Here is a 22,581-nt window from a genome sequence, read left to right as displayed (position 1 = left end):
GACGCAAATTAGAGAATGCTTTTTTGTTTGCCCCCTCTGTACGCGCGTTTGTAGGGGTTGAAAAGTCAAATTGACCAGTGGACAATGTGGCCATTGTGATTTCTCTGGTCCAGCACCCTTCAAAGAAAGAGTGATTAAAACCAGTTGCTGATACCGGGGTACAATACGGCCCTTCATGGTGAACTGCGGCGCTTGTCAGCTATGTAGGCTCAAACCGGCAGATTGTCAATGGTGGTCCGACAGCTTTCTCCTCCAGACAAGGACTCTGCACGGAGTTAGGAAGCCAAAACCATGTCGAAGCTGTTGATTACATAGACAGTTAGCCTATACAGCTTATTGATTGTAGCATGTTGAAACAAATATCCAGTAATTAAGCTATTCAGATGAACATTACAAAGATCTAATGATTTTAGTGTTGTCTACCATGTAACATGCACGGTATATTTCAGAATGGTTAATTGTCACATTGACAAATCAACTTGCTACTATTATTTAATATCTACATCCATCTGATCAAATCTGTTATTTTAAATGTAATTCATGCAACTCAAGGAGACAAGTCGCTTCTGCCTCTGATTGGTTACACATCTCGCCAATCAGTGACTATGGTCTTACTCATCGAAGAAGTTGTGAGATTCCATGGCTTGTGACAAGCCTACTCGTAACCATTTACATTTGCGTAGAAGCATATGCTCGTTACACTCAGAGACTGCACTTTGGTACATTTTTTTTTTGTTGCGAATAGTTGAAACGCCTCTGTTGTTGAGATATGAGGACATATACTTAGTGATAGTTAAATTGATTTATTTTAATAAATGAACTAACTGAACAAACAAGAAGAAAAAGGTCCTCCGGTATTTTCTTCAGTTCGTTATGTTTGCTAAACAGGACCAGTGTTTGGAATAAGGATGCTTGTACTCCGGCAGGTGCTCACCCTATGCGTCGCGCTACCATTGTTTCTCCGGTCTTCCGGTGCTCAGACCCAGGAAGGTAGGTCCAGAAGTGTTTAGATAATTGATTTAGTTCAATGTATATGCCCAGTGTACTTATGCTGAAAACCGGGAAATATGTATAGGTCAACCTGAGAAACGAGATAATTTCCGATAAAACAACAACCCCCCACCTCATATCAAAGAAATAAATTACCCCCTGGATCCAGATTTAATTAAACTCAGATCTAACAGTCCTTAAAGTGTTCCATTTTGAAGAATAGTATGGACAAATGGACTTAAACCCCAAATGAATGACTAGCATTGAAGTTGCGGATAAAATAAATGTGTAAATGGTTACTGTCACTGTTTAATTCATAATTAATGTGTTAGTTAAGTGGCATCTGTTTTGTAAAGTGCAAAACAACTTCAAAAGGCTTTTACATTCTCTCTCACAATGAAATCAGGGGTGCTGTCATTCAGACCCTAGAGACAGAACCAGTTTGATTGGTGGAAAACCTGTTTTCAGTGACTCAACTGCCTCTCTCAGTACTCTGCCTGCTTCTTGGCTATGTTTGTCTCAATTGTCTGTGATTCTATTGTGTCCACACGTACTATTCTCACTGCTATAACTAGCAAACAAAAAAGGAGTTCCTTCCTAGAACATGCTGAGACATAGTTTGAGGGTTTTTGTGCCTTTTTTGCTCTTAATGCACTTGAACTGGTCTCCAGAGTATTGGCAGTTGCAATCTCTGCAGCAAATCCCAAATGAATCAGTGTGTGTGTATTTATGTGTGTAGAGGGATTGAGATGTTGTGCTTGGAATCTGTCTGGGTGGTGAACACAAGCTGAACTTTGGCTCCATGAAGGCTGCATCGTCTGGCAGTAGGTAAATAAGGTGGTGCACTTCACTACAGGTAAACAATGTCAGAAACAGGTCAGGGAGGGGGCAGACCTTAGGCGACAGAGCCCTTGGCATCAGTTCAGGGAAATACACTGAGGTAAATAGATTCAGCGTCCGAACCTATGAACTCATAGCAGAACAATGATTTGGGATTTTGATCCATCACATATACTGCACAATTTTAATGCCCCCTGGTTCAGAACTATTCAGCATTTACGTTTTAGGTATTATTTACAAAATAATACCTAAAACATGCTCAGAAATAGTTGTCACAAGGTGTTATAGTTTATTACAATGATGGGTTTCTGACCTAATTTCTTTTATAAGTAATACTCTTTACTCCTGCCCTCCGTACTCATGTAGTCATCTCTGTTGGTGGCCTTGCAGTCTGTTTAGAATTAGGGACAGGGCACAGGGTTGGTTGTATCTAGATTGCAAGACCAGTGTTATTACACCATGAGGTTGAGAGATAAGGACAATTGGTACGACATAAAAGCTTACCTTATCTCACACTTGGCTTAGTTACACTATATCTCTGTCTCCTTAAAATGTTATATCTTCTTAAACTCTTTCTCTCTTTCTCGCTCTCTCTTTCTCTCATTTCAATTATTCACTGTGAAGGGTATTTCCTATTCAACCAGATTTTCTTACGTAGAAAATATAATTCAGACCTTAGGCATGCTCTGATTTGAGGACCCTTCAAACTAGTCCCTATACATCTGGATGATGATTGAACGTGAAGGACTTTGATTGGGTTGTTTTTCACTTCTACAAAGAACTAATGTACAAAGCGGTCATTTCCAGAGACAATGTTGTGGTGTTTACTATTTGTTCTTTAATACTTTACAACTCTTGTGTAACTCCTGTTTCCCATTGTTGAAATACCTTGTCTTTCCATTTGGTGAAGCAGGTATTGTAGCGTTGTAAACATCCAAACATTTCTGTGCAACAAGATGAAACTTTTATGTTGTAATGTATAGATGTTATACAGAGGTGTCAGTGTGCATATATCTCTGCATATCTCTGTGTGTTTGTTTGTGTTTGTGTGTGTGTGAAAGAGAGTTAGAGAGGTATGCGGTAATCTCTTGGTGTACTGTGCCAAGTTTCAGTTTACCTCACTCTCCACTGCTACTTCATACACACGACACAAAACGAGACACTCAGATGGAGAAAGAACAAAGAGTGATGATGAGTCAGATTGAAACAAATCTGAGATTTAAACAAATGAGAATTAAACAAGTCTGAGAATTAAGTCAGTCTGTGTACAGTATCGGTTTGAGATTTTGAGAGAGAAATAAATGAGAGAGAAAAGAAGAGAGGGCGGGCTTGGGCAGGAATCTTGATGTACTACAAGACTTGTTTTAGCGCCCTTTCAAAATGGGGCCATTGTGCGTGTGTGTATGTGTGTGACTTTGTATGTGAGAGTGCATTATATGAACTCCACCCCTTTCTCTCCCCCTGTGTTATCCATCTGCAAACACTGAAAGTACCTCTTTGAGAGGGGGAACCCACTCATCCTATTGAGATTCTTAACTTCTGCAGCTGCAGTGTTGTGTGTTACTCATGTATTTAGCTGTGTCTCTGTGTGTCGGGTATGTGTGTGTCGGGGGGGGGGGGGGGGGGGGTTGGGGGGTTGGGGTGTCTTCTTCATAATGCAGAATGTGCCCATTCCTTTGGGGATGTTTTGAAAATGTAACATTGCCTTGGATCTTGTCTGTGCAACCATTGTGTTTGCAACACATTTTCATCTATTGGAGTATACCTTTTACAGGTACAAATGTCCAGGACTATTTCTCAAGAGCCACCTCAAGACATTTACTGTCAACAGCTTCAGCCATCCACTGATAGCTGGCTGCGCCCAGTACTTAGCCTAGGTTGGGCTGTGATAAAAAACGTATTGGTCAATGTACAGTACACTTCAGAGCACAATTGCTTTGTAACATGCCTGATCATGGATAAGAGCACCAATATCTTCTCATGCAAGCCAGTGGAAGCCAACAAGTGGCCAGGAATGTACCATGAGCTCTGACACATAGCCAAAGCCCTAAGATGTGGGTGAGGATCAATGTCGATGTTCACATTCTTCAGTGTGGAGCTAACAACACCTGTGACCCTATCTCCTGCCTCACAAATACAATAAAGTGGCTGCTATCTGGACTTTATGGCATTTTCACCTGCTCATTGAACTGTAATCATGCACAGCCATGCTCTCTGGAGAATCACCTGCTCCGGTTTCACTGATTGTTTTTCCTGACCAACTGACTTCCTTGTGACAAACACACACTTAACATTTGAAATGGATTATAAAACAGATTCTCCTTCTTCCTCTCCATCTCTCTCTCTCTCTCTCTCTCTCTCTCTCCCTCTCTCTCTCTCTCTCTCTCTCTCTCTCTCTCTCTCTCTCTCTCTCTCTCTCTCTCTCTCTCTCTCTCTCTCTCTCTCTCTCTCTCTCTCTCTTTCTCTGTCTCCCTGTTGACATCTGGTTGAGATTTGAATAGCAAAGCAGTCTCTGTTTAAGTGACATTGAATGACTGAACTCTGTAAATGTCTGTAAACAAGGCCTAGTATGTTCGCAGCAGAGAAAGGCCTACCCTGTACTCTATCACTGGATATAACATAAATCACATAATTTGCCTCAGTACTGACTAGTAGTCCAAGCAATTAAGAACAAGACACAACGATTAGCAATGAAACTGGCAGCAATGTTAGTTTTGTTCAGAAATGCCACAGGGAATTTAACATTGACATTGGTCTTGGAATTATAGATTAATTTGATAACAAAATCACTGTATTTTTTCTCCTTAGTGGTGATATGTACTGGCACCAAAAATTCCCTGAGTGTGACAGGAAATTCTGAAATGCAATACAAACTAATGAAGGAGATGTACACTGGTTGCGAGATTGTCATGGGTAACCTGGAGATCACCATGATGGAACACTGGCGAGATATCTCTTTTCTGAAGGTGAGTTGCGTGTGTGCAAGAAATAGCTGTGCAGTAATGGCTACCTATGCATTACCAACCTCTCTCAGACCAACTGTTTCAGGCCCAAGTTGGTGGACCAAAACAGGCCTGTTATTACTGTTTCTAGAGAGTGATGTCACTGACTAGTGTGCACAAGTCCCTCATCCCACCACATTGTTGCACTGCCATAGTGCACTGCCATGACTAAACCAAGGTGTAAACCAACTGTGGCTGAGTAGCTAGCTTATCATACACAATACTGGTAACAAGCGTTTCGATACATTATTTAAAATTATTGAGCTCTGCTGACATACAAAAATAACAGACTTGTCTTAGTGTAATCTTCTATATCTCTATATACTCACTCTTAATTATTCCTCCCAACTCCCCCACAGTCTATCAGGGAAGTGACAGGCTACATTCTGATAGGTATTAACCAATTCCGCCGGCTGCCCTTGGACCAGCTGAGAGTCATCAGAGGTACCACTCTGTATGAGGGGCGCTTTGCCCTCGCAGTCCTTGTCAATTACCAGAAGGATGGCCAGTACGGGCTTCAGGAACTGGGGCTCACACACCTCACAGGTAAACGCACTTTAAAGGAACATACAAACACACACACATTAAAAAAACAAGCAATTGTTGTTATGACATGATCAACAGTATGTTACTAAAGGCTTCCCACTCTGACTTGACTGGCAGTATGTTAGTCATAGTATGTACGTGCTTGCAACTTATATTTTATTTTATTGTATATTTTATTGAATTCTAATTCCACTTAGCACTGCTAGTTTATGTACCCTTAGTATAGATAGTCCACATATTTAAATTTTAGGTCCCTATATGTTTATTGTATGCACCTTCCTGCCAAAGCAAATTCCTTGTCTGTGCAAACTTTCATGGCGAATAAATCCCATTCTGATTCTGATTCTTGTGTGTGGGAGGCTGGACAGAATGAGAGGCTGCCAGGCCAGTTGGATGTTAACTGTTGGCACTCCCACACCCACATAGCTAAACACACCCTCTAAGAAGCTGTTAGTTTGTAGAAGAGCACATACATGAGTGCGTCAGGTGTGAGCAAATTCCTAATGGGAAGTCCTTGCAATGTTCCATAACATGTATCAACTGTCAGTTAAAATATAAGCAGAAGGCCTTTATTCACACCAGATTTTGATCTGTTATCCATACACATGTTCTGCCATGTTTTAGTGATTATCACTATCACTTTTAACTGTAGTACATATGTATGTCTTGTGTCTGTGTGTGTGTTTGTGGTTGTGATTGTATGTGTTCGTTACCTCCACAGAAATACTGGAGGGAGGCGTCCAGATCATCCATAATAAATTCCTTAGCTACTCCCCTCAGGTGAACTGGCTGGACATAGTGAAGGATGGAGCTTCAGAGGTCATAATTAATGATAATGGACCCATAGGTGAGGACAGTAGTTAATGCTGGCTAGACCTGGGACTCAATGTTTTTTTAATGAACATCTAGAGTAAAGGTTCTTTTGAAGAATTTTTACCTTTATTGAAACTTTAGTGAAGGAGACCAGCTTAATTAGTACAAATTATTTCTAACTTGGTTTTGGTAATGTGTCTTCTATTTCAGCATCTTGTGATGAGGCGTGTGGGGGCACTTGCTGGGGGTCCAGCAATGAAACCTGCCAAATATGTAAGTCTCTCATAATGCTCTCACAACAACACCTTCCTGATGTGAGTTCTGTACTTACACTTTATCGTGAGTTTTAAGTGCAACTGTTTTAACTGGCATCTTTTTTTTCAGTGACCAAGACAGTGTGTGCCCCCCAATGTAACGGCCGCTGTTTTGGTAAAAGCCCCAGTGAGTGCTGTCATATGGAGTGTGCAGGAGGATGCACTGGACCCCTGGATACAGATTGCTTTGTGAGTCTGCTATGGTGCATTATACAAACACACACACACATAGAGATACACGCACACACACACACACAAACACATCTAAATATGTGAGCTACTGTATGTTATCAATACAATTCACAATGTATGCTTCATGTTTTGGCTACCCGCAATGTTTGGGGCTATCTCGTTGTTATGATCAGTGACCTTTGCACTTTTGTTAAGCTCTCTCTTGGAAGTCGCTTTGGATAAAAGCGTCTGCTAATTGAATAAATGTAAATGTAAATTCTCTCCCAGGCTTGTAGAAACTTCAACAACTCAGGCTCCTGTGTGCCCCAGTGTCCCCAGACCCTTATCTACAACAAGCACACCTTTAAAGTGGAGGACAACCCTAATGCCAAGTATCAATACGGCTCCATATGTGTGGCCCAGTGTCCCCGTAAGTTCTCAGACAGACTACTTCACCCACTACACACCATCACAACTCGTATCTCAAACATCAAGTTTATAAGCCTTTTGTTCTCTATTTCACTGTAGCTTTAATTTGTTATCTAAAGAGTTCTTATTCTTTTCACTCCTTCTCTGTTTTCCTCACAGCCAACTTTGTGGTAGATGGGAGCTCCTGTGTCAGCAGCTGCCCCCTTAATAAGATGGAGGTGGAGAAGAAAGGAGTGAAGAGATGTGAGCCTTGTGGAGGCCTCTGTCCTAAAGGTATCTTACACATACTCCTATGTAACAATTCCTCACTCATTGGCCCCAATAGCAATCCTATTGACAGATATATTGTTCTCTCCTCTCCTCCCCCTGCCCTCTCCACTTTTCCTTTAGCTTGTGTTGGTACAGGCACAGACGAAAGACAGACAGTGGACTCTAGGAATATTGACAGCTTCATTAACTGCACCAAGATTCAAGGAAGCCTACATTTCCTGGTTACCGGAATAAAAGGGTAAGAAACTGTAGTGACAGAATCAAAGTTGTAAATTGGCTACCTCCAAAGGTACTATATTACTGTATATTACTGTTCTTGTCATTCAAATATTACTCCCTGTCCAAAATATCTTTTTTTTTGTAAAGTGATGCTTACGAAAACATCACAGCTCTGGATCCAGAGAAACTGAAAATATTTAAAACAGTGAGAGAGATCACAGGTATGTGTGAGTCTGTTTGCATGTGTGGCTCGTTGGAAAGTCTTTATTCCAGTAAGTTCCAAGATGTTTATGCCCTTCTTTGAATCTTATATCATATCTCCAATTCCCAGATATTTTGAGTATTCAGTCATGGCCTGAAAGTATGTCTGATCTGTCTGTGTTCTCCAACCTGTCAACCATACAAGGAAGAAAGCTCTACAGGTAACCAATCATTTGACTTCTATCCTTATTATTTAGAACTGAAGTTTTTCCTATTGCACAATGTCACCTGGACCAATAACTTAGCCTTTTGTTTTGCGTTGCATTGTAGACTAAACCTTGACATGTATGTCCTGTGCCTTATTGTCATGTTGTATCACTCCATACATATCACATCTCCATGAAATGCATGTCCTGTGTCTTATTGTCATGTTGTATCACTCCATACATATCACATCTCCATGAAATGCATGTCCTGTGTCTTATTGGCATGTTGTATGACTCCATACATATCACATCTCCTTGACATGCATGTCCTGTGTCTTATTGTCGATGTTGTATGACTCCATACATATCACATCTCCATGACATGCATGTCCTGTGTCTTATTGTCATGTTGTGTCATGTCCTGTACCCCCTCTCATGGCTCCCTCTGTCTTCCCCCTGTTGGCTACATTAGAGGAGTGAGCTCTAAAAGGTACAGTAGTGTGTCATGTGTTGCACTGGGCTTCCTGGTTCCTCTTATTGATAATCACAAGACCTTTTAACCAAAACAAGCTATTGCTGACCTTTTACTAATATAACATATTCCTTTAAAGAAACATCCAAGACACGACAAATCAATTGGTGGTGGTGGGATATTTACTCATTTCTTTTCATATGTCTATTGCTCTTAATATGGTCATTATATAGGCCAATGAGGGAGTATGGGATGGTTGTGAAGCAGCTGGACTGTGTGTACACTCTCATTGCATTATGAATGAACAAATCCAATGATTTCATTTTGGTGACTGATTCTGTCAATTGTTTTCTTTTCCATCATAATTGTGCGTGTCTGAATCCTTTGACCTTTGTTTGATTTGGCTGTTTCCTGACCCCTCTGGCCCCTCTTTATTCCTGCCGTCACGTTGCCATGGTAACCCCTACCCTACTCCTCTTCGTGCTCAGGGGTTACTCACTGCTGGTGATGAGGATCCCTACCCTGACCTCCCTGGGTCTGCGCTCGCTACACAGGATCAACGACGGCGGTGTCTACATCACAGGAAACAGCCAGCTGTGTTACCATGACACAGTCAACTGGACACGCCTCTTCAACAGTAGCTCTCGGCCCATGCGCCGCCACAAGAACATCGACATCAAGGAAAACCAACCACAGATCAACTGTGGTAATGAAAGGGGAAGGGACAGTGTGTGTGTGTGTCATGTATAAAACGTATGAAATGTGTCATGCAGTATGTATTATTGTTTTTATTGATACATTAAATGTTTACATAATGTTCACAGCCTGTCATCATGTTTTCTGTATTCCATGTGTGTAGTTGCAGAGGGCCACGTGTGTGACGCCTTGTGTTCTTCTGAGGGATGTTGGGGTCCTGGGCCCAACCAGTGTCTCTCCTGTAAGAACTACAGCCGAGGAGGCACATGCGTCCCAATGTGCAAATTTCTATCAGGGTCAGTAGTGTACTCATCCCTTCATCAAGCAGAATGTACATAATATATACATTAAATGTGTCCAAATATATACAGCAAATGTGTCCAGGGAAGTCAGGTGGCTGAGCGGTTAGGGAGTCGGGCTAGTAATCTGAAGGTTACCGGTTTGATTCCCGGCTGTGCCAATGATGTTGTGTCCTTAGGCAAGGCACTTCACCCTACTTGCCTCGGGGGGAATGTCCCTGTACTTACTATAAGTCGCTCTGGATAAGAGTGTCTGCTAAATGTGTGTGTTTTTGTGTTGTAAACTTTTCTCTGTCTTCCCAGAGATGGACGTGAGTTTGCTAGTCAAGAAGGCAAGTGCATATCCTGTCACTCTGAGTGTGAGGTCCAGACAGGACAACCCACCTGTACAGGCCCGGTATGTCCTCCACCACCAACCTTGTCTTTTCAAAATGTCTACAAGACAAGGACATAGGTTTCATGAAACATGTTATGTATGTACACTTTTTGAAAATGGCAAATCTGCACCCTAATTTTTATGAAGACAATTTTATTTCACACCCGCATCCGCAGTTATAAAAAAAGCTGTCCCACCCACATTTGAAAACAAACCTATGCCCTTGTTATAAGACAAGTCACACTTCCACGACTGCCGTCCATTCAGCTCTTTGTACACTACTGCCACCAAGTGGTGTCACCAAATTGTGACTTACATTTTAAAATATGTTGTAGACATTCTGTGCATTACTGTATGTTTTTTTCTCAACCCTCTTTCTTCAGGGTGCAGATGAGTGTGTTGTGTGTGCCAGTCTGAAGGACGGTCCTCACTGTGTGTCCATGTGTCCTGAGGGGGTGATGTCAGAGAAGGGGCTCATCTTTAAGTACCCAAACTATCAACGCCAATGTGAACCCTGCCACCTCAACTGTACCCTGGGGTGAGAGATTATGTAATTATGCTTGTGTGTGTGTGTGTTTGTCTTTCTGACTGTGTGTGTGTTAAACTATTCTGCGCTCTGTACATCTAGGTGCTTAGGCCCAGGCATTGAGGACTGTCTGGAGCCTGACAGATCCACCTCTAGGTGAGGGTTTGTGCAAGATTATCAATATATCTTCCTTAGTAATAAAAGGAGAACCCAGGAACCAAAACCTTTCATGTTAAAAACTCATAGACTGACATTTCTCCCATTGTGTCTCCATCCAGCCGAGCCACGACAGGAATCGTTTTGGGGGTGATATTAGCGTGCTTTGTTGGCACCTCAATCTTCATCATGAGTGTTTTGTACCGCCGCAGCCTTGCTATCCGCCGCAAGAGGGCTATGAGGAGATACATGGCAAGTGGAGAGGTGAGTCAGAGAAAAGAGTGGGTGTGAGCTTCTGAATCAGTACTGTAACAGTGCACATGCGCTAACATGTTTTCTGGGTGTGTGTGTGTGTTCAGAGTTTCGAGCCATTAGATCCCAGTGATAAAGGAGTCAAAGTTCATGCTCGTATCCTGAAGATCACAGAGCTCCGTAAAATCAAGCTGCTGGGAACTGGAGTGTTTGGCTCTGTCCACAAGGTATGACATAAGCAAACTGGGACTATGTTAGTGATCTGTCTCCCGATTTTTTATGCAAACCTATTCAATATCCTCACTACTATTAATCTCCAGTGTTGAATGTAGAGGTATGAGACCTTTGGCTCACTCCTTTGTCACTACAGTATATTCTTATCATTCTCTCTTCTTCTCTGTCGGTTTCTCCACCTCTCTCAGGGGGTATGGATGCCAGAGGGAGACTCAGTGAAGCTCCCAGTTGCCATCAAGACTATTCATGATCGCACGGGCCGACAGGCCTTCCATGAAATCACTGATGTGAGAGAACCAACACATTATACCAGATATATTTTCACACATATTGTGTACACACATCAGTAAATGTGTTTACTGATGATCCCTTGTAACACCTGCAGCATATGTTGGCAATGGGCAGTCTAGACCATGCTCATGTGGTCCGGCTCCTGGGCATCTGTCCAGGTGCCAGTATGCAGCTTGTCACCCAGCTCAGCACACAGGGATCCTTATTGGAGCACATCAGGCATCAAAAAGACAGCCTTAACCCTCAGAGATTACTCAATTGGTGTGTGCAGATTGCCAAGGTGAGACATCTTCTGTGTGTATCTGTATGTCTTTGAATTCATGTGTGTATATGAATGGTATTTGTGTGTATATGAATGGTATTTGTGACGTGTCATCTATCTCTCCCCCTACAGGGTATGTATTACCTGGAAGAACACAGGATGGTCCATAGGAACCTGGCAGCCAGGAACGTGCTTCTGAAGAATGACTTCATCGTCCAGATCTCTGATTACGGCATCGCAGACTTGCTCTACCCTGACGACAAGAAGTACTTTTACAATGAGTCCAAGGTTTGTATTGAAATGGCTACTCCCTGTAGGGAAACATACTGTTACCAGAGAGTCCTCATTGATGTTAGCCGTGCTCAAATGACACCTTTGATGATTCTGGTCCTGAGTGGTACCTTCCACAAGGAAAACCTTATTGTCCTATCAGTAACTTTATCAGTTACGTTTATATAATATGTTGTGATCGGTTCTCATCAGTAGTTCAAAATGCCCCCCTTTTTTCTCAAAAAACATGGACTTTTCTGTCTTCTCTAAAAGAGAGCATACTTACATACTTTCTTCTCTGACCACAGGCACCTATCAAGTGGATGGCTCTGGAAAGCATCTTATTCCGCAGATACACACATCAGAGTGATGTCTGGAGCTATGGTGAGTCTAAATGCATGACAGTTGAGCTATCATGATTACAACTTTAAAAAGAACACACTTCATGTCAACATTTTTCCTTGCAGGTGTGACCGTGTGGGAGATGATGTCCTATGGGGCTGAGCCCTACACGACAATGCGTCCACAGGAAGTACCGGATCTGCTGGAGAAGGGCGAACGTCTGTCCCAGCCCCAAATCTGCACCATAGACGTCTATATGGTCATGGTCAAGTGTAAGCAACCATACTCCCTCATCCTCAATTCCTCTGTCCAGCACTCAGACTAGCATTCTAGCATTCGAGAATTATACAATACATCTACACTCATTAATGTTCAATAACTGGTATTTATACATTCTCACGTTGTCCTTGGTCTCTTTTTCTTCTTCTTAGGTTGGATGATTGATGAGAATGTCCGTCCAACCTTTAAGGAGTTGGCCAATGAATTCACCAGAATGGCAAGAGACCCACCCCGTTACCTGGTAATCAAGGTAGGTTTGAGAATGAGGAGAAATAAAACTAAATTGGGGATTGTCTCATTTACCTGGTAATGGATGTGTTACTTCTATATGAGCCATTTGTGGTTGCTATTTATCACCACCAGGGGGACTGCAGCTTGTCAGACTCAGGTCTGGATGAGGCACAGCAGCGGGGACCAGAGCTGGGCGACCTACATGGAGAGCTACAAGGATTGGATGAGGAGGGGCTGGAATCTGGCATGGCCACGCCTCCTCACTACATGTCACAGTCCAAGAGTCTCCCTCGCCTCTCCAGAATGGATAGCCACAGGGTGGGTGAAGGGCCATTATATCACGTCATCACATTCTATCTATACAATATGTATATAGATACATATGGGGTATGTTATAGACAGATATTCATGTCCCTAATCCATCCCATTCTGTTTTATTCTTAAGGGGATTTCCAGCATGGCAGGGTACCTGCCCATGACCCCAGGTGTTGAAAATCCAGGACAGGTTGGTCTCTCATCTTCATCTGTTATCCACCCTGTATCCTATTGATGTATTACTGACAAATGTCTAGCATTACATACACATAAGTATCTTTTCTATTCTTGTATACAGTACATGTGGCCATCGCGTTCTCGCCTTAACTCTGCTCGCACCGTGTCTGAGAGCTCTGAGGGCCGGGGCACCGTGGTGGAGCTCGAGATGAGCGAGGATGTCTCATTAGCTGGCAGCCTCAGGAGGAAGCGACATCGAGAAGACAGTGCCTACATGTCTCAGAGAGACAGCATGTCAGGGGGGCCGCCAGAGACCTTCTCCCCAGATACAGAGGGGGAGGAGGACCACAATGGATATGTGCTCCCTGGTCTAGGAGACAGCCCCGAGAGAGGTACTTACAGAGCCCACACATGATTTTCCTAAAGATAAATGGGTGTATAATATATGTATTGTAAATAATAATACAAATATATATATTTTATATATATACAGTATGTCTCAATTATTCTGAGCCAGTGTAACTAACTTGCTTACAAGTACACCAATATAATATGAGTGTAGATGGCAAGTATGTGAAAAAATGTAATGTTCCTTTTCCTATAACTCATCCAAATCTCTGTGATTATTATTCCAGAAAGCCTACTACTCTCCACCTCTCAAGTCACCCTGCCTCACGAGAGAACATTGTCCAAGTTACCCCAGCGCTCCTCAGGACTATTAGAGGACCCAGACAGTGCCAGTGAAGAATATGAGTATATGAACAAACAGGCATGCATGATATCTCTCCAGACAACCAGACAACATCCTAGTCACCCTAAAGATGGCGCACAGTGGTTAAAGATGAATAAGAGATCAGGCTCCTCATTAACACCACTAGGCACAGAGTGCACAGGTAACCGTACATCTGGTTGTCAGGGCAGTGATGGCCAAACCAAAAATTATGACAACCAGAGTACAGAAGACAGTTATGATTCAGACAACATCGAAGAGCAGGGTTCTGGTGGGGTTGAATATGAGTACATGGACATTAGAAGTGTTGAAACAGAAACCAACGACCCCCCAAGTCCAGATGTCCCTAAACCCAGTGAAACTGCAGAGGAGCGTCTGAAAGTTAGACGTAAAGTTAAGAAAGAGGTTGTAGACAATGAATATGTAGAGAATGACTATCAGTACACTAACAGCCAGCCCAGGCTGCATCAGGCTCTTCGTGGCAGGGATGGATTGAGGCTGCAAGGAGAGGATGAGGAGGAGGAGTATGCGTATGAGGAGATGGACTCCATGGCGGTCCTTGGAGCTGGGAACTCAGTCGAGTACCAAAACATGCAGGGAGAAGATGAGGGTGCCTTTGGTAGGCAGGGGACTCAGCACCCTGGGGTTGGGACCTACGTGAAAGTGCGTGCTGGGGTTGGGGAGCCTGGTGGCGGAGATCAGTCTTTTGACAATCCAGACTACTGGCACAGCAGATTGTTCTTAAAGCCCAATGCATTGCGGACGTGAGGCTAAAGTAAGAGATAAGAAGCATGTAGCTGTGGCATTTCCATGAAAATAATGAAGGAACCAGACAAATGCAAGCAATCCAAATCACTTTTTTTGATCAATTATGTGTCTGTTACAAGTTTACATTTCCATTGTGTGTTTTTTGTGCCAACTCTGGTATTAAAACAGTACAACCAATAAAGGGACTGAGTGCAGAGTAGCCTACACTACTATAAATGGCCAGATTACAAGCTTTGTTGTATTTGTAGTGCATTATGTAAGAACAAAATTTATTTGAACAACTGTCTTTTTTCATACATTTTATTCATGACTTACAGAATCATTCATCTTACATTATATTGTTTTTGTTTCAGAAAAAATAAAGGTATTTCAATATGTTTGAAATTGAGCGTTTGATCCTACATCCTCAGCTTTTCCATGCTAGAAAGAGTAGGCCACTATTAGATAAGCTTTTAGCTGGCTAGTATTTGAATAGTCTAGGTAGGCCTATGGGTGGACTAATCTCGAAGAACATAAGTACATGTATCCATTTTGTCTCAATACTAACGTTTGGGGTTTAGAACAATCTTAATTGTGCGACTATGTGAAGACAAACTTACGGGAAATGGTAAAGAATGAAACTATTACTGATTCACTAGCGCAACTGCATTTTGGCGGTTTGTAATTTTGTGACGCAACTTTTACGTCGCATTGAAGTGGGTGGATGTGCGGAGAAGGGGCTGGCTTAGTGGGTTTAGACCTGACCAGAGATCGGACAGTTAGGAGCTTGGGAGTGTGTCTGTTGGGTTACTTAACACATTGAGTTGTAAAGAAATCCGCCGTTAAAATGTCTGATGACGAACAAGAGCAAACTATCGCCGAGGATTTGGTAGTCACCAAGTATAAAATGGGAGGTGACATCGCCAACCGTAAGTTATCGTAGCAATGTGTGTGACAAGAATGAGGTGACATGCTTGGCCTGTCGCGCCGTGCACCACCACCAGCTTGTAGTTAGCTTGCTAGCTTGCTAGCTAGCTAGATAACTGGTAGATTGCTAGCTAGCTACGCTAAGTTATCTGTCACCTCAATCGAGCAGCCATGTGCTTTGCGTTGACATGCCAGTCTCAATTCAGTAACGTGCTAAGAGTAAATGGAAATTGATAAAAAACTAAAACAAATGAAGCCCACTTAGCGCTTGGTATCTAACAATGAAGCAGTCCTCTAATTTGATCCAGATAATAGCAAGCTTGTACTGTACTATTCCGGTAGTATCAGTAGCTATTCCCGCTGTATGTGGCCCTGAGCTGCTAGCTAGCCAGCTAGTCAGCTAGCTAGCTAGGTAGCAAACTTCCTCTGTTTAAATGAGCTGGTTTACATCAAGACTAGCACCTTCCATAGAAACTTACGCTAACTCACAACTGCAAAAACTCCAAGGAGCGACTTGCAACGTTTTTTATGTTTTCATTCAAACTTTTCGTGAACTGTAACAGTTATTAGACGCGCTGCGATAACCGCAAAAAAATAAGTTTATCCAATGACATTGCCTCCTGATTTATAAAAACCCAGGACTCGGGTCTGGGGTAATTAAGCTTGCTAACTAAAGGTATTAGCTACTTTAGTAATAGTTGACAATGACAAATAAAGGCAAAATTGACTGAACACATCTTTCCACATTCCAACGTTGTTTTAACTTGCTGTTAACTAAATAGGCAGGTAGTAACTTTCAAAGGTAGCCCTAACATGTTTTATACATGCCGACACTACCAAAAACATAGACGTAAGCCTACCTCATCATGCAGTCATTTTTGTGGATAAAATATGCTATTTTCCGTCTTTTCTTATTGTTCAATCTCACACATTACCCCATCTCCTGTCTGTTACTTAGAGGCCCTACGAATGGTGATGGAGGCAGCCACAGCAGGGGTTTCCGTCCTCAGCCTGTGTGTGAAGGGGGATGCTCATATCATGGCAGAGACTGGGAAGGTCTTCAAGAAGGAGAAAGACATAAAAAAAGGTGAGGGGCATGGGTCAGGACAAGGAGAGAAGTACATGGAGCTCATAACATAAGAGAGAGAGAGATAAGACTGTTTGCAAGGACTCTTGTAGGTCACATCAGGGCTTCACTCATGAAAGAGTTCAGTTATCATCTGGATGTAGAATTTTCACAGATTCAGAGGGGGCATGAACTTTGCTTAGGTGTCTGAAAGTACTAGTAGGACATTTTGATAGATCTCTTTCACACACACACATGCACACGAAGTGGCTGATTTCCAAATGAAGATTTGGTGGTTCTTTCTTCCCTCTTCCAGGCATTGCCTTCCCCACCAGCGTCTCAGTCAATAACTGTGTTTGCCACTTCTCTCCCCTGAAGAGTGATCCTGACTACACACTTAAAGATGGGGATCTGGTAAAAATGTAGGCACCTCCATCCATAGTAACATTCCTCCCCCTATGTCCTTTGTGTCTCCAGTCTCCCAAGTGTGTGTTGTCTTGCTCGTCTCTCTCTTGTGGCGTTATCAGGGGTCTGAAGGGTTTTCTTCCTGATGTCTAAAGCATTAGCTCCTGTCTCCCTGTGTATGGTGGCAAACGACAATTAAGGTTTGACATGTTAAAATGTATTCGCATTCCAAGTCTACTTGTATCAGTCCTATTGACTTGGCATAATTGTAATGATGGTTTCACTATAGCCCCTGAACATAACATGCATGTAGATAGATAGCCGTTTCATCTTACTTGTTGGATTGCCACTGTGTCTTTGTCTCTATGTTGACCATCCCAGTCATGTCTTGTATCAAATAAATCTAATGTCTAAAGAAATATTGTTAAATAAGTTCTACCTCTGAACAGTAGTGGAATTATCTGTGGTACTGCCAAGAGAATACCTTATAGTATAGTAAGTATGTGTAGGTTATCATGACTCATCAACAACTTTCACCCTTTGGTATATCCCTTTGGCATGTTCCTACTACTAGGTAAATGCATTTTCTGTCTAGACCTGTATGCAGATGACTTTTTGAATGCTTAATGTGATTGATATTTATAAATTCAATGAACCAATATTGTCCTTAAGCACAAAGATATTCCCAACTGTGATGGGCTGAGAAAGTGTTACCCACTTTAGCTTTTATTCATCCCGATGATCAAGTTTCTGTGTCTACCTGTTTCTTCTTTTTTTTTAGTGACCTTGGCGTCCATATTGACGGCTTCATTGCCAATGTTGCTCATAGCTTTGTTATTGGAGCCACTAAGGTATGTTCTTGTGAGGGAAGAAAATTCTCTGTAGAAATTGTCATTTTGAAGTCCCTCTGTGTGTAACAAGTCTTCCCCGACCTGTCTTCTGCCCCCCCCCCCCCCTTTCTCCACTTTAGGAGACTCCAGTTACAGGCCGTAAAGCAGATGTGATCAAAGCAGCTCACCTTTGTGCAGAAGCTGCTCTGCGCCTGGTCAAACCTGGCAACCAGGTAGCATCCCCCTTTGCTAGTGTTTCACACCTAACCAAAACTGTACACACAACTGAGTATTTCCAGTTTTTCAAGTTTGGTTGATGAATACATTTGGTTTTCATTCATTGTCAGTTTTATTCTTATCGTTTTCTCAGAACTCTCAGGTGACAGAGGCTTGGAACAAGATTGCCCAATCATTCAAATGTTCACCAATTGAGGGTGAGGCTCAGAGGTTGTACTAGAAAGTTGGTTTGCCAGATAGAGGAAATTGAGTCAAACTTTCCTTTATGAGTCCAAGCAAATTAATTGTAAGATTATGATTTATCTTAAATTTCTGTTGAAGGTATGCTGTCTCATCAGCTAAAACAACATGTAATCGATGGAGAAAAAACTATCATTCAGAACCCCACAGACCAGCAAAGGTAAGGTGTTACTTTTTTATGTAGACCATAGGCTGACTAGTTTAGAAGAATAGGTTTTTTGTCTTTAACATCTTGGTGTCAATGACTATCAATTACTGTCTATTGACAGAAAGGACCACGAGAAGGCAGAGTTTGAGGTGCATGAGGTATATGCTGTTGATGTGCTGATCAGTACTGGAGAAGGAAAAGTGAGTGTTCAGATCAGTTTACCTTCTTTTCTTAGAAATTTCTGACCAGAAATGTACAAAAAAACGGAATTTCTACTAGAAAATCTTACTTTTTTCCCCCTTATCTTTCCAGGCCAGGGATGGAGGACAGAGGACAACTATATATAAGAGGGACCCCAGCAAGCAGTATGGATTGAAGATGAAGACCTCCCGCATGTTCTTTAGTGAGGTGGAACGACGTTTTGACACCATGCCTTTCACCCTAAGGTATAGTATGACATCACTCTGTTTTCTCCTTTGCAGTCAGACACCATGCAAATGCTTTTTTTGTTTGAAAGTTTCATGTTTAAGCTCTCCTGTTCTCCTGACCTCAGGGCATTTGAGGATGAAGCTAAGGCCCGTCTGGGTGTGGTGGAGTGTGCCAAACATGAGCTCCTACAGCCTTTCAGCGTGCTCAATGACAAGGAAGGTATGTCTCGCTCTCTCTCCCCTCTTGCACAGTGTCTGGATGCATGGCCTTTCCCACTTTCTTGTTCTGACAGTCTTGTTCTTTCTCAGGAGAGTGTGTGGCTCAGTTTAAGTTCACAGTGCTGCTGATGGCCAATGGCCCACATAGAATCACCAATGGACCCTTTGAGCCTGAGCTCTACAAGTCAGAGCACGAGGTGCAGGATGCTGAACTCATGGTAAGACCCGCCTGCCTACACACATTCAACATTCAGGACTGCTGGAATGCACAGGGGGCGCAATCCATTTTATTAAATAAACTGTTGCGCTACATAAATAACACAAATATTACCCCATGACTTGTAGTACCTCGAGGCATGACAAGTTATTTTTTCCGCTCTAGACTCTACTACAGAGCTCAGCAAGTCGCAAAACACAGAAGAAGAAGAAAAAGAAGGTTATTTTTGTTTTTCCTGAATACTATTATTATCTACACTATACTATTATTAAATAAGAAACAATTCTCTTTTTTGTTCTGTATGTTCTCATCTACTTCTCCTCTATCTCCTCCAGGCCTCCAAGACAGTTGAGACAGCTACTGGGCAGCCGACTGAGGAGACTGAGGCTGCAGAGTAGATTCTACCTGTCTTTGGGAAACACGCAAACTCATACCAACACCCCAAATAACAGAACATTTAAAATTAGGAAAGGAAATTACATATTTGCCAATTGTAATGTTTTTTTTGTCCCCATATGTTTTTCTGGTTTTGAGCCCACAAAATAAATCTGATGGATCTAATTATGATCTTTTATTGGATGCACCAAACTTGTGGAATACACATTTGTTGGTGTTCTATGCCATTCTGGGGATTCTCAAGTCCAAACACAAACATTCACAAAGGTAAAGCCTCACATCTAAGTAAACAACTTAACTTTTCCACAGAGTTTATCTGCTCTGACCATTGATACTGTAACTGGAATGAAAAATGGGAAAACACACTTTGGATTATTTACATTTTTTAGAAATGTGTTTTTACACCTTACTGTTGGGTGATGCACCTGACTGAAAATCTTGCTACATGGGTAATATGTTATGAACTTTCTAAATTAAAATGGTAAAAACAAACTGTTAAGAAATATTGTTTTGGCTAAATTGTTCACAATGTCTTGCCAGTTATACATGGGTTCAAAAAGTATTACAGATGCTTGATATGGCAGTGTTGTTGATGGAAGATGATTGCTTGTTATTAATGATTGCATATAATTCACTATAATTAACTTTATATGTATTTATATGGAGTATCATTTAGTCTACAGAATTACAGTACCAACACCCGGCCTCACTTTTGGGAACACTGCTACACCTACTTCCATCAGATATTAGCCAAATTGTATTTGAAATCCCTTTAAAATACTTCTACAGTTTATCTGTAAAGATAAAATTACATTATGGATTTGGGGGGAAACCTTTAATCTACTATATTTAAATGATGCTGCGTGTTCTAATCTGATGAGTCAGTGTTGGTAACATCAAGAATGCAGCTGAAGGAAACAAAAAGTTAAATTAAAGTCAGTATGTGCTTCACAATATGACAAGATCTGAATCAGATGAGTCCAGATCGTCTGTGTCCCCCGACCCTGAACTTCTTGATTTGTTTTGCTGTTGGGCTTTTATAAAATGAAATAAATCAATTACATTTATATTCATAAGGGCTTTCTTTCGTTTGTGTCAGCTCATGCTCATATATTAGGCCTACATTGCATGATCAATGATTTAAAAAAAAACAACTAACACCAGGTAATATGTATTACCTGGTGTTGGTAAGTATTATCTAAAATCTCTTTATTCTAGAACATTAATCGGTAGTTCAAGTATTACAAAGATGACAGCGCTGCACTCTTAGCCTATAGTCCACAGTTGGCCTACATATCCCGATGAGCTTAGTGTTGGGCGATTGAATATGACGTCCACTTCTGTATAAAGCGCCACTGTTTTTGTCGTCACATCCTCTTTCAGTTGGTGTCCTCGCTTTAGCGGTAAGAATTAAGACAAATACACCTCTTTTGAATCGAATTGTATCTTAGATTATTTGTACCCATCCATTCATTTTACTAACTTGACTTCATTCTCTATTGCAGACACATCTCCACAAGATGAGAGCCAAGGTGAGATGACCCATATCAGAAATGTTATAACAACGTCGCCCCTGTCTCAATAACGTCAACGACTTAAAGCTAGCTCTAGCTAGCCAGGAAACAAACGTGTGGGAATGCCCTTTTCCAATGTTTTCTGATTTAGACTGTTCTTGAATGAACCTTTTTAATGTCGTCCTCAATTGGAATGCAGTCGGTTATAAGCTCTGAACCAAGTTCTGAATCGTTGTTTAGCTCGCTAAATTGGGGCCCTCTACTTTTGCGCCGTAAATGCATGCTTGTTTTAGTTTAGTATTTTAATTTACTAATACGTGCGAAACTTGCAGTAGTTTGGGGTCAAAGCAGAACATGCAAGGCTTAATTCCTTGCAAGTTAATATTTGCACCTTTAAGTTGCTAAAAAATAACAATCTTGATTTAATGCTAGTGTGTATTGTTGCTGAAACTAATGGAGGCTAGGTAGGCAAACGTGCTAAACATATTCTTTGTTTTGCAGTGGAGGAAGAAGCGTATGCGCAGGTGAGTCCTGTAGCAACTGCATGTTTTGTAAAATTTCTTCTGTTAAGCTATTATGATCAAAGGCTCATCTTGATTGTCTTTTCTTTCAAGGCTGAAGCGTAAAAGGCGAAAGATGAGGCAGAGGTCCAAGTAGATCGGCAATTTCCCTGTGGTTGTGAGCCGCTCCACGTGCCGGACCCACGCTTGTCATGAAGTGAGGACCAGATCCTGCCCAACTTACCATGAAGGCTGGCTGACTGCTTGAGGAGGGCACAAGACTTGTCTCCTGCTCCTCATATCTGGACTTTGCCACCAGCCCAGCACTGACTGTTCTTAAATGCCAGAATAAAAACATGGTTTATAAACGACTTTGTGTCTAGCCTCTGGTTTTGCTCAGATGTTCTAAATGATTGCGCTCAGTACTTGCACCATTGGCCGTTTAAGATTAAGAAACTTGAGTACTGATTCTGTACCATAGTACAGTTTTTGTGTATATGGTTGACCTGCTCTGGATAAGAGCGTCTGCTAAATGACGAAATGTAATGTGTGACTTGAGTGCTGTGCAGAGGGAGTATAAGCTTTGGTTGATTTGGAAACGACCACATTTACAGGACGTTGAGATGGGGGGGGGGGGGGACATGTCAATGGTCTCAAGCGTGGCTGCAAATGTAAATCATTTGTGAGCATATAGGTGTGCAATTTTTTACTGACTTATTGATGTTTATGCGACAAGAATCTGAGCCAATATGGGACGGTGTGCGTCATGTGGCGATCCTTGAAATGGCAATTCACCAT

General features: G+C 41.9%; 2 protein-coding genes and 1 long non-coding RNA gene across 3 annotated transcripts; all 3 read left to right on the top strand.

Annotated features, from left to right (window-relative positions):
• Positions 1-674: 674 nt before the first annotated feature.
• erbb3a (erb-b2 receptor tyrosine kinase 3a) lies at positions 675-15,054 on the top strand. The gene is made up of 29 exons (XM_062465439.1): positions 675-990; positions 4,639-4,796; positions 5,192-5,378; positions 6,100-6,225; positions 6,402-6,464; positions 6,576-6,694; positions 6,965-7,106; positions 7,265-7,378; positions 7,496-7,613; positions 7,742-7,815; positions 7,926-8,016; positions 8,474-8,491; positions 8,962-9,179; positions 9,333-9,465; positions 9,772-9,865; positions 10,228-10,382; positions 10,473-10,526; positions 10,649-10,790; positions 10,886-11,005; positions 11,201-11,299; positions 11,398-11,583; positions 11,698-11,853; positions 12,144-12,219; positions 12,303-12,449; positions 12,609-12,706; positions 12,820-13,005; positions 13,133-13,192; positions 13,301-13,571; positions 13,815-15,054. Exons 1-29 carry the CDS (start codon positions 909-911, stop codon positions 14,675-14,677), a joined length of 4,350 nt encoding a protein of 1,449 aa, XP_062321423.1. The 5' UTR covers positions 675-908; the 3' UTR covers positions 14,678-15,054.
• Positions 15,055-15,393: 339 nt separating this feature from the next.
• On the top strand, positions 15,394-20,272 carry pa2g4a (proliferation-associated 2G4, a). Its single transcript, XM_062465428.1, has 13 exons — positions 15,394-15,585; positions 16,542-16,670; positions 16,966-17,071; positions 17,836-17,905; positions 18,025-18,117; positions 18,255-18,318; positions 18,443-18,521; positions 18,631-18,709; positions 18,822-18,955; positions 19,063-19,157; positions 19,247-19,374; positions 19,539-19,592; positions 19,709-20,272. Exons 1-13 carry the CDS (start codon positions 15,504-15,506, stop codon positions 19,769-19,771), a joined length of 1,176 nt encoding a protein of 391 aa, XP_062321412.1. The 5' UTR covers positions 15,394-15,503; the 3' UTR covers positions 19,772-20,272.
• Positions 20,273-21,082: 810 nt separating this feature from the next.
• On the top strand, positions 21,083-22,154 carry LOC134029848 (uncharacterized). Its single transcript, XR_009931689.1, has 4 exons — positions 21,083-21,172; positions 21,275-21,301; positions 21,785-21,807; positions 21,898-22,154. It is a non-coding gene; the product is annotated as an uncharacterized LOC134029848 (long non-coding RNA).
• The last annotated feature ends 427 nt before the right edge of the window (positions 22,155-22,581 follow it).

Source organism: Osmerus eperlanus, chromosome 1 (genome assembly GCF_963692335.1).
Source record: "Osmerus eperlanus chromosome 1, fOsmEpe2.1, whole genome shotgun sequence".
Lineage (NCBI taxonomy): Eukaryota > Metazoa > Chordata > Actinopteri > Osmeriformes > Osmeridae > Osmerus > Osmerus eperlanus.
The sequence above is the reverse complement of the archived record's forward strand: the minus strand, read 5'-3'. Positions and strand labels throughout refer to the sequence as shown.